Raw genomic sequence first — 16,968 nt, forward strand, 5'->3', positions numbered from 1 at the left:
GATTCCTAATAACTATTTCCCACGCCTTTAAAGCTGCAGACGCATACCCGGAAAGGAAAACAGACTTAAATCTATTCCTCAAGCACTCGGAGTCTCATTCTGACTCTGAGAGGAGACCACACTCTGTCTACCAAGCATTATTCCTTTTCTAACAAACTTTTCTTTGCCTCTCACTCCGGCTTGCCCTTGAATTCTTTCCTGCACAGAGCCAAGGACCCTCCCTCTCTCAGTACAGGACTTAAGCCCCGACTAGGGAGGGATTCGCCCTATCCTGCATCAGAGTGATGCTTCAATAATGTGTTTCCTCAGACACGCTGACAGCTCCGGAAAGCAGAATCTGTGTCTGCCTTGCTCACTAGTGCAGCTCAGCACTTAGCAAGGAGCCTGCACATGATAGTTGCTAAAAAAAAATGTGCTGAATGAATAAGAGTGGTGAAATCATTTTTTTTTTTTTTTTTTTTTTTTACTTTTATTAGCATTTATTTGATGCTGAATTTACTCCCAGGTCATAAGTTTTTGTTTCTCTAGTTTCTTCTGGGATGTCTTTTTCTTCTGTGTAATCTTCTCTTCTGGTTTAGGAACAATCTGCTCTTTTTCAGTGACGATCATCTTGGTGCGGCAAGGGGAGCTCACGTAGGCATTAATCCGCCCCTGAGCTCCATACCTTCTGCTCCGCATCTTGGGGAGCTCTGTTCGTATGGATGTGCTTAATGACCAGACAATCTGCACCTAAACCCTTAAGTTCAGCATTACTCTGTATTTTTAAGCATGTGCAGCAAAAGTTCAGCACTCTTTTTGGGCCACCAACCCTGTGTCCGGCCCCACTGTTTGGCCTGGGCACACCATGCGACTCTACCATTGTAACAACGGAATGGCACACATTGCTTTTGTAAAGTGACATCCCTCAGGTACTTGGTGGCTTTTCAGATACTTATACTCATGATGGCCTGAGCAGTTTCAAAAGTATTCTTAAAGTGAACATGAAAATTTGAACCTCTCTCTTAATTTGCATGATTTTGTGGGGTTTTCTGGGTCAAGTGACTAGCAAGCCATTTTCAGAGGTCATTTCAGGCCACTTACAGGACAAGCAACAGTGGTAAAAACTTTAAAAAACAGATTTAGTGCAAATTTTGTACTAATAGTACATAGAAAGACTATTTTAAAAGGAGTTAAGTAACTACTATACACCAAGTGCTTTACAAGCAGCATCCGGTCTTGACTTTAATGGGCATCACTACATGCATTTTCCAAGAGAGGAAACAAGCTCAGAGCAGTTAGGTGATTTAACCCAGGTGACAGCCAGAATGGGAGAATGGGGCAGGGGAAAGTGGGGGTAGGGGCATGATCAAGGAAAATGTGGACCAGACTAACTCTAAAGCCCACACAGTTCGACAAAGAGGAAGTGATCCAATAATCCCTGCATGAAGGAATAGTAAATTGAGGAACATTAAACAAACATGCGAACCTTTGAGAAATATAACCTAAAGATTTATAACCTAAATATAACCTAAATATTTATTAAAGATTTCATCATAGTACTTTGTTTTGTTTAAAGGGGGCTCCTACAGAATACCTAACTACTTTTACCAAAATTACATTCATGCTATTTGCTTTTAGTCTTTTTTTTTCTGATTTACAAAATAAAGATATGGACAAAGAAACGTTCCAAATCTCACAACCTAGAGAAAATTCACAGACTATTTCTCTCTGGGTACATTTTTTTAAAAAATTAACTGGGATCATTTGGTAGTTCTAGCACTGCATTTGTCCATTTTGATTTCGCATACAGGACAAGCAAGAGTGGTAAAAGGAGTTAAGTATTTTAACTCCTTTTAAAATAGTCTTTCTATGTACTATTAGTACACAATGAGGGTTTTTACATCACTAAAAATTCTTTGGAAAAACAATTCTTAAGAGCTGCAAAATCTTTCATTACATGGCAATTAATATAACTCATTTAACCAAACTATCATAAGTAAGCTTATGATACCAATGTAAAGATTTTTTCATAGAATAATTCAAACTTCTATTTCCAAAAACATAATTATTTCCTCAGTGAAATGGAATCCATAAATCAAAGGGTGTAAACAGTTTTGAAGCTCTTGATATATCCTGACACCTTGCATTCCAGAAAAGGCAGGCTAACAGTAGATTGCCTTCGCCAGCTCTGAGTTTCAGCACTTAAAAATCTTTCCAAATTTAAGGGAGGAAAAATGCTAATCCATTGTCATATTAATTAACCTTTTATTACAGTATTTCTTTTTTTAAAAAGCTGTTTTGGTCCTTTACTTATTTTTTCAATTAAAATCTTAATTTTTTCATTATTGTTCAGCATGAGCTCCTTCCACATGAGGACATTAGCTTTCCCTATAGTGGTGGCGAATATTTTTCCTAGTTTATAATTTGCCTTTTGTCATTTTTCATATGTGAAAGTTTATAAATTCTTTAACAGCTTTGTTGAGATACACCATATAATGCATCCATTTGAGTGTACACTCAGTGTTTTTTAGTATATCCAGAGTGCAACCATCACCACAACCTAAGTTTAGAACATTTTCATACCCAGGAAAAGAAATCTTGTATCTATTAGCAGTCACTCTCTATCCTCTCTACCGCCCTCACCAGTCCTAGGCAATGACTAATCTACTTTTTATCTCTCGAGATTTGCCTGTTCTGGACATTTCACATAAATGGAATCATAAAATATATAGTCTCTTAGAACTGGCTTCTTTTACTTTTTTAAGGCTCATCCATGCTGTAGTACGATTCTAAATTTCCTTTTTATTGCCAAGTAATAGTCTGCTACTATTATATGGGCATACCATATTTTATTTATCCATTCATCAGTTGATGCACATTTAGGTTAGTTCTATACTTTGGCTATTATGAATAATGCTTATAGGAACACTGTACAAGTTGTGTGTGGATGTATTTGTTTCATTTCCCTTGGATACAAACAGGAGTAGAAGTGCTGGGTCACACGGTCATAATGCAGGGAGGCGGCAAGAAAACTAGTGTTAAATCAAGCTATTCAGACTGCAATATGCTGATCAGCCCTACAGCCAGATCCCTAGGAAACCTGTAGAACAAAGGCAGATTTCTGCTGGAATTGCTAACAAACCATTTCCCTACGCCGTGAAGAGGAAACAGTCTTTAAGTTGTGCCCTGCACAAACTAAAATCATTCATTCCCTATGTCTAAAACCATGGGGAACCTATGGATCAAAGGATGAGAACTGTCAACAGGCCTTTCACACTACACATTCTTACCCTTACATACTATGTCCATACCGTCAAAGGAAAATGGGTAAACAAAGTCTTTAAACTATAATTCACAGAAACTAAGAATGATATATAAACTCAATTCCCCAAATACTAGGGGTCCCTCTCAGTGTCTTTTTCTCTCAGTCCTTCTTAGTGTCTTTTCCTCAGTGTCTTCACTCTGTCCCTCTCACTGTCTCTGTCTTTCTGAGTCTCTCTCAGGTCCTCTCACTCTCTGTCTCTGAGTGGAGACCACGCTTTCTGAGTCTCTCTCAGATCCTCTCACTCTCTGTCTCTGAGTGGAGACCACGCTCTGTCTATGGAACTTTACCCCTTCTCTAAGAAACTTTCCTTTTCACTCTACTTTTGGCACACGTTTGAATTATTTCTTGCGCTCAAAGAACCCTCTCCCTTGGTGCAGGCCCACTCGGGGGAATTTGCCCTGTCCTGCATCAGTCACTTTATGCTTAACTTTTTGAGGAACTGCCAAACAATTCTCCAAAGCAGGTGCACCACTAGCAGTGTATGAGGGCTCTAATTTCTCCACATTCTCACCATGACTTTTGCTTCTAACCATCCTTGTGGGTGTGATGTAGATGTCGTACCTCACTTTGGTTTTGATTTGCCTTTCCTGATGACTAATGATGTTAAGCATCTCTTCTAGTGCCTATTGACTCATTTGTATATCTTCTTTGGAAAAATGTCTCTTCAAAATCTTTACCCATTTTTTAATTGGGTTATTTGCCTTTTTATCATTGAGTTGTAAGAAAGCTTTATATATTCTGTATACAAGTCCTTTCTCAGATATGAATTTGTAAAAATTTTCTCTCATTTTTGTCTTTTCACTTTCTTGATGGTATTGCTTGCATAATTAAAAAAATTTTAATGGGACATTCACAGATCTTTTCCATGGTGCTTTCTTTCATTACCTTTAGGCTAAGTCCTCCTTCAGAGGTAGATATTCACCTACATTTCCTTATTTGTTTTACACTGAGCTCCACGACTTAACTGGAACTATAAAGAAAACATTTACTGCATAAGGCAAACACAAAGTCATTCACCACTAGATCCTCTTTCTATCATGCTCTTTAAGTTAGTATTAAACTTCCCTTGACTGGAACCTACAATGATGAAAAAGAGTGGGCAGGTGGGACCAGCACAGATCTCTTCTAACTGGAAGAAGAATTATGTCCTGAGGCAACACAAAAGCTCTCATCCAAAACTATATATTTTTGTCCTCAGCCTCAGCCTTTCTCTGTGGTGAGGCAGACCTTGGTTCTCAGCAGATAACCAGGGTGTAGACAGTCTCCCATATATACATGCCCAAATTAACAACTTCCTTGACATAAGACAGGCTGTTGTTATTCTTGCTGCCCTCCCTACTGCAATACAGCACTCTTCACAATTGGGGGTCTGGTAAGGAAGGAGCAGCTCTCTTAGAAAAAACACGTTTTGGGGATAAAAAAAAATGTGAGCTCTGTATCTGCTCCCAACTAAGAAAGAGAACAGGAAAATGAGTTTTCCAGAATATTAGGAAGCTAGCAGTAGACTCACTGTTCAAGAATTCCTGGCACTGACTCCACTCTCCTGCTCTCTCTTTCATGAAGCTGGAAGACAATGTTAAGTGCTTCCTGAATGGTGACTTACAAACTGAGTGTAAAATGACAGATCAGAGAAACAGATCCATAAGATCCTGCTTTGCATGACCAGTGTCACTCTGAGGGCCAATGGAGACTACATGGAGACCTGCTAATGTGGCTCTTGTCTACACAGTCACTTTGTTGTAAGCTAGCTAATCACATGAGTACTTTAACTCTACGCAGTGAGTGTGGTCTCTTACCACAAACCTGGAGCCCACTTGCCCTCTTGAGCTGCATAACCTTGGACAAACTTTTTCACCTAAGAATTGGTCAATGCAGCGGCTCCATTATGATGGCTAGAAGATAACGAGCATAAAATATAGTTTGTGGAACAAAGTTCCTCTCTCTTGCTGGGGAAGAGGAGAAAGTTCCTCTAACCATGGCAGGAATGGGATGGAGAGGAGGTGCAACCAGTAAGGATTCCGCTGAAGAGAACAGAACTTGAGACTAACAGACTTGGGCTTCAGGATGATCTTTGCTGCTTCCTAGGGAATCACTTTATTCTCTGGACCTGAATTTCCTCTCCTGTAACTGGAGATACTATCACAAATGGTTGTAGTAGGACTGAAAGTGCCAAGTGCTAAACAGATAGGTCCCCTGTCCACCCATGCATACACTCAACAAGTATTTATTGAGTGCATACTATGTGCTACACACACTTTTGCTGGGAAAACAGACAAGAATCCCTATACTCATGAGCCTTACATTCTATTGGAGGAAGGCAGGCAGACAAAAACCGAAATAGGTAAGTCTGTTAGATGGCAGAAAGTGGAGAAAAGTAAAGCAGTAAAGAGAAAGGATGATAGGGTGGGCCAGTGGTGAGGGAAGCCCATAGTAAGAAGGATATACTACACTTGAGCAAAGGCCTGAAAAAGATGATGGAGCAAGTTATGCAGTCACCGGGGCAGAGAGGCTTTACAATAGGAAAAAGGAGGGAGTGCAAAGATCCTGAGGTGGGTATGTGTCTGTGGTGCTCTGGGAACAGCAAGGAGGCCAGGGTGGCTGGAACAGAGGTGAGTTCAGAGAAGTACCAGGGGCCAGAATGGCCCTTTCAGGCCATTTTAAGGACTTTGCTTTTACTTTGAGTGAAATGGGAAGCTATTAGAACTTAGCACAATAAAACGTAGCATAATTATTGAAATTTATCAACCCTAGACAGACACAGGTCTACAATGAGTAATTGGTATAAATTTGCTCATGCAGTTTCCTATTTGAAAACTCCACAATTATCATTTGTTTTTAAATTCAAGCAAACTCAAACACGTGCTTTTGGATGAAATTGTTATCTATGACTGGCAATGATATAATGGGAATTTCTAGGCGAGCATACTATTCCCAGTGTTACCAGAGTTGAGGCTCAGGAGTTTATTCATGCATTCACTCAACCAGCATTGAGGATAAAAGAAAGAAATGAGACATATAGGAAGCTCAAAGGCTAGTGGAGGGAAACAGAAATATAAACAAGCACAAAAAGTGACTGAATCACGATGGTAAAAAACTGTTCTAGGTGTGGAAAGACCTCAGAAAATGGAGGAGATTGAGCTGAGCCTCAAGAGTAGCAGAGATGCCCTCCAGGTGTCCACTGAGTGTGAGTGGACAGAGACAGAGAGAAGTAGAAGAGGATACTGCAGGCAGAGAAAATAGTCTGAAGAAAGGTCCAGATGCTAGATCCTGATGGCAGATTCTGGAATGTGCAAGTGGTTTAGTAGGGATAGAGAAAGGATACTGTTATAGCTAAAATCTGCATTGGCCTGATTGTGGGAAAACTTGTAGGCTAAGTTAAGAAGGTATCCTTTACTTGAGGAAAATGCAGAGCCTCTGGAGAATTTTAAGGGTTACAGTAGCATGATCGCATTTACACTTTGGAAGAATAATTGTGACAGCAATGTGGAGGATGAACTGGACAGGTGTAAGGTGGAAAAAAAAGACAATTCAAACAAGAGATAGGGTTGTAAACTAAGGTAGTAGCAGCAGTGCTGAAAAGGATGGTACAGAACAAATAGGTATGTAGGTGACACACGGTAAGAGCTCAACACATAATTAGATGTCAGGAGAGACAGGTCTAGAAGTATTTCCCAGTCACAAAACAGTGACCATTTTGCACTAGACTAGGTACCCTCCTGCAGTAGACCAGGTACCATTTTGTAGGGGCAAATTCCTCCTCCAAGGCTGTGCATGTACAGTTTTTGGTATATGAGTTTAAGGTCTCTGTGTGCGATTTAAGCAGAGATGTCCAGAAAACAGTTGAATAAATGACTCTGAAAATCAGAAAAAGAAATTTGGGCTAGAAATTGGAGAATAGTAAATTGGAGAATATCAATCATGAAAGTGGTGAAATTGTTTAAGGATGACATTTAAGACAAGAAAGAACAGAACCTTGAGGAACACCAAGATTTAAAGAAAAGAGGGATCAGTTAAGGAGCCTGAAACACATTCGAATATATTCCATGAATGCAAGAAAACCTTGTTCATCAATGTGTCTCTAACTCCTAGCATACAACCTGACAAAAACTGGATGATCAATAAATATTTGTGGGTTGATAAACAGATCGACTAAGAGAGAAATGAATAAGTACTTGTCACAGAAACAGAAGAACCTTAAGACAATAAGGTCCTAGAAGAGGAAAGTTTCAAGGGTGTAGCCAAGACTGTCAAATGCAACAGTGATCAAATGAAGACTTAAGAGAGACCCCTTGATTTAGTAACTCGGCAGAGAAATACAGGGAGCCCGAGCAAAGAGAAGTTGTCGCCTGAACCGAGTCTTGAAGGAAAATCATTTTATAGACAAGAGACTAATTATGTGCTTGATTAACCGCGTTAGTCAAGAGGCATTACAGTAACTTTACAAACGCTGGTTAATTAACTAGAAGAATGGCGGATGATAACACTGCAAAACGAAACCCCCTGCACGCCAGCGAAAACTCTTTCGCCGTCCCACCGGGTTCTAAGTAATGCACGCCAGCCCGACGTTCCCGGAACTACGTGTCCCAGAAGGCCATGCGTCCAACAACCATGGACTCAAAGGATAAACTGAGCGCAAGACCTTTTGGGAACAGTAGTTTACGGCGCCGACCTCAGGAGACAAGCTCTCAGCACGCTTCCCACCAACTCCTTACTTGAGCTCCTCAGCCGAATACATCCCGAAGGAAATGCCCTGAAGCCGCCGCCAGGGCATGTTCTTTGAGCCTAACATCCTCCTGGTCAATTTTGAGTCTGACGCCCAGAGAGAAGTTACAAGTACCACCAGTAAATCCTTAACACCGCCGTAAGTCCGCAGCCACCATGTGACTTTAACTGCGCTTGCGCGCGACAAACGCTCACTGGAGGAGGTTGACGTGGATGAGATCACTTCCGCTTTGGGGAGCGATCACTAGCCCTCGTTTTGAAAACCGAAGATATATGACATTAATCGTTTTGGAAATTTTCTTAGAAGCGAGTGAGGCGTATTGAGCACTTAAATTCCATAACAAAGTCTTTCAAACCATGAGCTCGTAACCTATTTTATGATTGTTTTCAACTTACTCCATCTCAGCCAATAGCCGACCTATCCCCGCCCACCTTCCACCCTCCACTGGGTGATCATGAAGGTTTTCCCAAAATGCAATGGGAAAAAGCCAAAGATGGCGGTGGCATCGTCAGGTCGCTGGCTGAGTGTCCGCTGCAGGCTTTGCTCGCCGCTGACGGGCCGGTGGGCAGGTCCATGGGGACGAGCGCATAGGTGCAGGTAAGAGAGGCCTGGGGAAGCTACGAGGAAGACCCAGATGTAAACCTAGCCCCGTGTACCCCCTTTTCATTGACAGCTGCGGAACTAAGATGATGCAGTAGAATGCGCATGCGCTCTCGCAGCCGCGTGCTCCAGCAACCCGGCGTGCGGATCCCGCGTCCTTGAAAAAGGGAAGAAAACGCGTTTATTAGGGATATATTTATTGGTTGCCTGGCCTCCCCAGGAGTTAGAACTATTGGCAAGGCTAGGAGCCTGCCCTCGTGGAGCAAGCATTCTCGTTAGTGTGGCTACTAGCCTTCCATCCCCAGTTTTTTTTTTTTTTAACTCTTGGTTCTCACTCATTTTCACTCAACGGGAGGAAAGGGGAAAACTGTTAAGATTTTCCCAAACTAAAGGTAGCTTATGAGCGCCATGTGTGCTGGATGTTGTGGGGTATTTGGCCAAAGAAATTGTCCATGTGTTTATAGAAACAGAACAGTCTAAAAGATCTGAACAAGCCCCTTGGATTGCTCTTATTGTTAAAGCTTGAAACATAGATCGTTTTTTTTCCCCCCCACTTAGTATATATAGTGGCGTTGTGAAAATACAAGGCAGTAATTTGTAATGAAAAGTTGGGAAAGACCTAATCTTAGATTCAATGTTTGCCATTTCCATAGTGGGATGATAGGTAAGTTTTCTCATTTGTAGACCGGAACTAGTAAGAGCCATCCGAAAAATTGTGAGGAATAAGTGAGATGTGTAACTTACAGTATACATTTTATATGTAATACCCTCCCTCAGCTCTCAAGAAAGAAAACGTTCCACCTGGTACTGCAGAAGCCGCAATGCTGCTGTTCACAGTCGTTTTCTTGATAGTGCCCAGTGTCGACATTTTTCTACCCATTTCTTTCGTTAGACAACATCGTGTCTGTCTCAGCATTCACCCATGAGATGTTGAACAAAAAATTTTAACTCTCACGGCTGAAAGTCTTTTTAAAAGAAAGTTTATTAGGTTATTGCTAGCAAAAAAAAAAAATCGATCTTCGGCATGGAGTCAAAACCAGCAGCAGCATGGCTGGGTAGGAAATACAACATGTTGGTTTTCCCTTGGTTTTGCAAGCGTTTTTATACATCACTTAGTAGGGAGAAAGATGTAAGCTGTTCTGAAAGAATTTGTATTAGCTGTAGACAAAGAGGCTGAAATGGGGCCAGTTCTGGGATAGACACAGCAGAGTCCACAGTAGAATCCATAAAGCTCGTGTATAAACAAGAAGCGGAGGCTCCTGGGTCAACAGCATCCAGCTGTTCTCTCTTTTTAGATAATTTTGGATATAGCCACTACTTGGGAGGTAATTTAATAATTCCAACTAAGGAGAGTGAGCAGTGACAGATTAACCCCTTTTTGTCTCTTCCTGCTATCTGGATTGCTGTAATTTAATTTCGGACATCTTAGAATTTTCTCCTTATCAAAGATAGCAGTGGTCTTGTGTGTCCTGATGTCATAAGAAACAGCATGATTTGAAAGATTTGAGTTCTTTCTGAAGTTGATCCCTAGCAGAAGGGTATTGCTTTAAAAAGATGCCTGAGACCAGATACCAGTAGAGGAAGTAATTTCCTAATCATATTTTGACAATTTTTTGAATAGTACCATTTAAAAAGAGAATACACAAAGTAATAGTGCACATTACCTGTGTGGTATGTTGACTGTATTTCTTAGTGTGACCAGAAAATTTTAAAAGTTAGTCGTGGATCAGTGATTCTGTATTTTAGATTTTAAAAAATCAGCAGTTCCAAGTTTAAATTAGGATGTACATATTTGGTACATTCCTGATTGTTGAACAAAGTGGATTGAAAGGCCGTGGTGACCTTAGTTTCATAATTTGTCATGATTGCTTTAAGTGGGAAAGTCTTATTAGGACATTATCCATATATGATCAGCTTATTAAATTGTCCCTCGTAAACTTAGTTTTAGATTCCCAAAGTTAAAATTTCCTATATTTAAAATCAACTGTTCAGTTGTTCAAGTGCTATTAATATTTTCCTTTTTTCCCCGATTTCATTTAATGAGATCATCTGATTAAATTTCTTTGAAATATGAAATATGTGTTCATATTTTATATCTGTTTTGTAATTGTTTTGAAGTTGCTATTGAGGCCATGTCTTCTCAGTGTACATAGACGTGAATTATTCAGTTAGTTGGATCCATGATAATTGGAAAATTTGGGCTCAGAATGCACATACATGGAGATGAAGTAGGAACTTAATTAATGGTTTTAGCTTTAGAGCTTTTATTTTTTGCAGATTTTTTTGTGGAAGTGCAGCCCTCCCAAAGTTTGAAGGAGCTGATGTAAAAGGTACATAAAAATATATTGAAATAATTCAATTTTTATATTAACACATTGTACTTTTTTGTAATATTAGTATTGGGAAATTGATCTACTTTGTTTTAATTTTCACATTAAGGGACTGAAGAAGTGGTCATTCCAAAAAGGAAAACTTGGTGAGTATTCACTCAGTGTTCATTCATCAAGCGGTTGAGTACTTATTATGAACAAAACATTGTTAAATAACGATCCAGTAACATGAAAAACAATGAAGAGCTTTCTTAGGGAGGGAACAGCTGAGGGAGAAAAATCTTGGGAGTTTAAAAGAATATAAAAGAGGAAGGTGGGGAGTAGTGAACAAATGGGGAATAAGATTTACTTAAAAGAGTTAAAAGGCCTTTTGAATTAAGTTTGCGTTAATATTTACATAATAGTGATTAATCATGAGCATCATCTTTAGAATAGTTTATTTTTCTTACGGTAGATCTCATTTGGTTGGGAGATCAGACAGAAGTATTATCTTTATGGTCTTTAATGAAGTAAAATAAAATAAATGATGTAGACTGCAAAATTTATCTTTTTTAACTCACTGGATAGATCTTTGAACATATTGCCTTATTCATTCAACATTTGTTGAATACAAATGTTGTAAGCTTTGGTAAGAACTAAACTTTTTTTTTACAAATGTTCTTATGTACTAATATTATTGAATGCATTTAAAAGCCCTTCAAAAAGCCATATCTTTCCTGAGTATGACCTAAAGACCAAGGTTAATTTTTTTAAAAAGCTTTCTTAAATTACAAAAATATTAATGGTTATTGCCAAAAGGTGGATGAGATAAATTGAACATTCAGAAAGGATACAAAATTACTAGCAATCACACGCAGAGGCAAGTTATTTAACCTCTGTGCCATAGTGAAATGTAGATGATAATAGTACCTACCTCAGAGGGTTAAGCCTCCACATTGTTAGAGCTCAATAGATGATAGCTATTATTTCAGAGTTCTGGGGCATGACATTTTAAAATGCAAATTATATGTATATATTTAGTAAAATTGATTTGTGAGATGTACTGTTCTGTACTCCACTTCTGATTTTTAATTACTAAATACTATATTCAGGTTCATTTGTGCCTTCTCTGGCCTGGGAATCAGAAACAAGATAAGAGTAGGAATAAACATATTCATGAATGAATCATTTTCTTGAATGCCATTCAAGTTCAGAGCACTTTTCCAGCCTCTATCCCAGGTACTTACTACAGAGAATACAAAAAAAAGGAGCTTTTGGAAGGCATGTTCAGATGGCTTATAATCTAGTCAGGCCCCATGTATATTTTGTCCTTCATACCTTATGTTCACATTATATTCATATTACATGTATACCTAAATTTTACATGATTAAAGGCAACATAGGATATGATATAAACCAAGTGTATTTCTATTGCAATAATCAAGGGGAGTTATATTGAAAAATGTAGAAATTTACTTGTACCTTATAATGGGTAACATTATTTTTTAAGCATCAGGATCACCTGGGAATTTTGTTTAAAATGCATATTCCTGCAGGTAATTCTTCTGAACCCTAAAGTATGAGACCCAGAGATAGAGAGAACAGTAAGGTAGAGTGGGACATGATTATGACATGTGGATGAGAGGAGGCCAAGCAGGCAGGCCTATGAAAGATGCTCTGTTAGAACAGGGGAAATAAAATAGTTGATACAGAACATTGGTCAGCAAACTAAGGCCTGTTTTTTTTATAGCCCATGAGCCAAGAATGGTTTTTACATTCAAAAATTTTTTTTTAGTGAAAAAGTCAAAAGACTATTTTATGGTTTGTGAAAATTACATAAAATTCAAATTTCAGTGTCAATTAAAATGTTTTGGAACACAATCTCACTCATTTGTTAACATCATCTGTGGCTACTTTGTTACTGCACTGGGAGAACTGAGTTGTTGCAACAGAGTCCCTATAGCCCATGAAGCTTAAAATATTTACTGTCTGTCACTTTGCAGAAAAAGTGGGTGACGAATGTTCTCTGATAGCCTCTGAATTCTAGGCTCAGGAATTTATGCTTTTAGAGTTGGAAGGAGCCATAAGGACCATAAGTTACCGTTATCTCATTTTAGAGATGAAGCATGATTTGAGGCTGTGATTTCCTAGATCACTCAGGTGCCAAAGAAAACTAACAAATTGTGGAGAGTCGTTGTATGTTGTTGTATATGAATATGATGTGATAAAGGCAGTGTTCTGAAGAAGTTAATCTGAGTTGTATAGTTTTAGGATGAGCAGGGGGCCCACTTATGATCCATGCATAGGTAACCAGGCTCATCAAAGAAATGGATATTAAAATTTACTAGATTGGCAAGGAGAAGGTCTGGAGAAATGGTTTCTCAAATACATTTGCTGATAGGGCACTCAATTGGAACAATACTTTGGTAGGCAGCTTGGCAGAATTATAATTTAAAATGTCTAACCTTACTGGTTAGATGTTCTGAAGGGACACTTGAATATGGATGGGAAAGTTCTTTAGAACCTGCAGATAATGAGTTGAGCTGGCCTGAGTGCCCATGGATAACTAAGTGGATAATAAAAATAGTTATCATACAATATAACATTTAAAGGAATTTAATTAGGTTTATATGTAGTAACACGGATAATGCAGTCAAACTTATGTAAGCTCATAATGACAGTATGTGTTTTTTATGGTGATAGGTATATAAAAAAGTATAGGTATGTTTAAAAGTTCTAGAAATATAAACAAACTCACAGTGGAGAGGGTCATAAGATGACACTATACACTTTAGCATAACCTGTAATGTTCTAATTTATTTTTTAAGGATAATGTATTTCTCGAGATTGGTTTTTAAAATAACTTTAAAAAAAGTAGTGAGTAATCTGAATGTCACAATTTTTTCACTGGCATAAATAAATTTAGTATGTTATGAAGATGTGCTCACTTGGTAAGACTTAAATGTGCAAATTAAGATTTAGTTAGAGAATGCTGAAAGATGAGAGAATGTCTTTGTCTCTTGCTGAAATTACATAAACGTGACTTAAAAATGGGTAGAAAACCCGATGGATGTTATACATCAAGGAATTACTCAGCCTTGATGTAATGTAAAATTTCCTGTACTTTTGTCTTTCAGAAGATTTCTGTTGTTTTATATGTTAAATTTTGTTTAGAAAAATACTTTTGGTTTATTAAATTTTCATTTCCCTTTTTGAAATGAAACACATAAACTCTAACAGGAGTCAAAATGTTTGAAACCAAATTATCTTTCATTTATTTCAACAAAACCCCCTTTTCCAATAGTTCAGTAAAGATCTGTACCCACAGGCTCAGTGGACAAGTATCCTGAAATTCTTATAAAGATTATAGAGTTGAGATGTTCGTTCTCAACCAGGAGGGTCCATGAGAATCATCTGGGAATTCAGTAGTAATGCATATGACAGTTCTCCATGGAACGTAGAGGTTTTGATTCAGTAGGTCCAGAGTACAGCATGTGGTTTATTCTCATATATAACTGAATTAAGAACCACCAATTTAGATAATAAAGACAAGAGCAGTCTGGAAAGCTTTAGTAAGAATGCATAGGAAATTAGACAGAAGAAAATAAGATTCATGATAGAAATGAGGGTGGAAATCCCTAGGCCTGGATGATGGTATTAGGGTAGGCAAAGCATGGTAGCAACATGTACTAATTACCTTTAGGCAAAAGAACTAGACAATTTTCTCTTGTTATACTAGTGATCTTGAGATATAAGAACTGGCTTTACTTGAGACCTGAACTTCGTTATCGGCCAGTTCATTCTGAGTAGAATCACTCGTTCATTGTGTGAGTGTGAAAAGCCCTGATGAGGGTTAACTTGTGATTCTCATTCTTAGGGATAAAGTGGCCGTTCTGCAGGCACTCGCATCCACAGTAAACAGGGTAAGTAGGAATATTGGGTTTCTGTCTCTAACCCAGCTAATAATACATTTAATGTTCATACTTCATTATTCACGTTTAAACTGTTGTAGATCTAGAAAGTTTCTTAAAAATTAATCCATTCTCTTCATATGACACATGAAGAATCTAAAGCTTTTAAATTTTCTGACTTAGGGCTTGTTAGGATGTTAAAGCCTTGACTTAGTTTCATGTCTTTTGTTTCCAAATTCAGTGTTTTTATGTTATACCAGTGATCTTTAAATGTAATCCTCTGAAGGACTTGCTGAAATACATGTGCCTGGGAGATGGTTTGGATGTGATGCGATAATGCAAGTGATCTGTAGACCAACTGAGCAGTAGAGTACCTGCCATGCTGGAAATAATGAAATGATTAAGAATGTGGGTCCTGGAGCCAAATGTTTTGTTTTATAGCCTAGCAACTAGCTTTGTGATCATTATCACAGTTATTTTATCTTGATGCTGTTGTTCCCTAATCTGTAAGATGAGGATTAATTATAGCACCAAACCTCAAGGTCTGATGGAAAGTAAATTAATGCATGTATAGGGGTAAACAGTGCCTAGCACAAAAGAATGCTCAGTAAATGCTAGCTGTTTTATTATTACTACAACTATCTTAATGATTTATTTGTTAATTGGTTGAATTGACAGTAGAGCTTGTAGTGTGATAGAGAAACTGAAAACTTGGTAAATGCCTCACAAATGGGACTTTATTATCGATTGTATTTTTCATTAGCTAGAAACTACCTTTAATTTCAACTGGGGGGAAATGTCTAAAATAATTAAGTCCTTTCTTTTGCAACATTATGTGGATACTGATCCTCCATGAGGCCATGATCATGGATTTCCAGAATTGTTCTTCTACTGTAGATATTAAACCTAATGGGATGTTGGGCCAAATATGCACTGATACACCTTAGCAGTTTCCGAGGAAGCGTTTTAAATATCACATCTCTGCACTAGCAGGACATTGAGATTTTCAACAGCTTACTTATCCATAAATAGGAACCTGAAATGTAAATTAGGGAAATGGGCCTCTGAGATTACTCTTAGTTTTTTAATGAGAGTGGCTCAGAAGAAATTGTAGAATTGTATGTACAATTGTCTGAGCTTAAGGTCCTTAAAATCTAAGGAATAGTCATTTATTCATTCAGTACTACTTATCATACCCTTATGATGCTTACCAGGTACTGTGCTGATGGTTGTAGAAATAAGACAGTCCTTGCATGGTTCCTAGAGAGGAAAACTAAAGAAGCACCGAGCAGAGTGTACATAAGCCCGACTGCAAAAGGACTTCCAGAAGAGTGAAGTTAGATAGATGCTTGGGAGGTGAGCAGCAAGGCTGCAGTAATGGGAAAGAGCATTTCTGGCAGAGGCAGCAGCATGAGCATAGGCACAAAGGAATGGAATGAGGAGTTTGTATGATGGGAATCAAAGATTTGTGGGGTAGAGAATGAGAGATGAAGCAAAATCATGAATGCTATCCTAGTGATTTTTATCCAAGTCCATTGAAGAATTTTAAGCAGTGATGTGACGTTTCAGACAAATTTTAGAAAGAATAACAATGTGGAGAGATGGAAAACCTTTCCACTGGAATGTATGATAAAGATCTTAAATTAACATGTCTGAAACCAAATCCCTTTCCCTCCAAACCACCTCACGCGTTTCTTTGCCATTTTGTTAATGGCAGTTTCGTTCTTAGAGTTGCTCAAGCCAAAATCCTGGGAGACTTTTTTTTTTCTTTTACAGTAGTAAAGAAAAGTTTTATTAGAAGGGAAAGTATACTTCCAGAAGTGGAAGCGGGCCTGAGCAAGAGAAGCGTGGCTCAAAAGGCCAGGGGAGACATCTTTGACTCTTCTTTCTCTCATACTTCACATTAGTAAATTCTTTGTTTCTTCCTTGAAAATTTATGTATGTGGAGTTCCCAAGACCACTCCCAGGTTCAGTGATTTGCTAGGAGGACTCGGGATTTAGCATATAGTCCTACAGCCATGTTTTATTACAGTGAAAGGACACAAAGCAACATCAGCAAAGAGAGAGGCACTCGGGGTAAAGCCCAGAGGAAACCAGGTGCAAGCTTCCAAGAGGCTTTTC

The 16,968-nt window shown here is 38.5% G+C and overlaps 2 protein-coding genes across 6 annotated transcripts in view; one reads left to right on the forward strand and one right to left on the reverse strand.

The window, feature by feature from the left end:
• POLR1A (RNA polymerase I subunit A) overlaps positions 1 to 8,218 on the reverse strand; it is an 87,342-nt gene extending 79,124 nt beyond the window's left edge. For 2 of the 3 annotated variants that reach the window (XM_025050890.1, XM_025050888.1), the window contains exon 1: positions 8,017 to 8,217. In XM_025050890.1, coding sequence (XP_024906658.1) covers positions 8,017 to 8,093 — 77 coding nt within the window. In that variant the 5' untranslated portion in view covers positions 8,094 to 8,217. Of the gene's footprint in view, positions 1 to 8,016 lie in introns of all 3 variants that reach the window. The other variant, XM_025050891.1, reaches the window with a different exon arrangement.
• A 248-nt stretch (positions 8,219 to 8,466) lies between these two features.
• Positions 8,467 to 16,968, forward strand: part of PTCD3 (pentatricopeptide repeat domain 3) — a 28,489-nt gene continuing 19,987 nt past the window's right edge. For 2 of the 3 annotated variants that reach the window (XM_015593865.1, XM_015593866.1), the window contains exons 1-4: positions 8,467 to 8,624; positions 10,887 to 10,957; positions 11,067 to 11,103; positions 14,814 to 14,859. In XM_015593865.1, coding sequence (XP_015449351.1) covers positions 8,482 to 8,624; positions 10,887 to 10,957; positions 11,067 to 11,103; positions 14,814 to 14,859 — 297 coding nt within the window. In that variant the 5' untranslated portion in view covers positions 8,467 to 8,481. The remainder of the gene's footprint in view (positions 8,625 to 10,886; positions 10,958 to 11,066; positions 11,104 to 14,813; positions 14,860 to 16,968) is intronic. The other variant, XM_015593867.1, reaches the window with a different exon arrangement.

Source organism: Pteropus alecto, unplaced genomic scaffold (genome assembly GCF_000325575.1).
Source record: "Pteropus alecto unplaced genomic scaffold, ASM32557v1 scaffold117, whole genome shotgun sequence".
NCBI classification, from domain to species: Eukaryota; Metazoa; Chordata; class Mammalia; order Chiroptera; family Pteropodidae; genus Pteropus; species Pteropus alecto.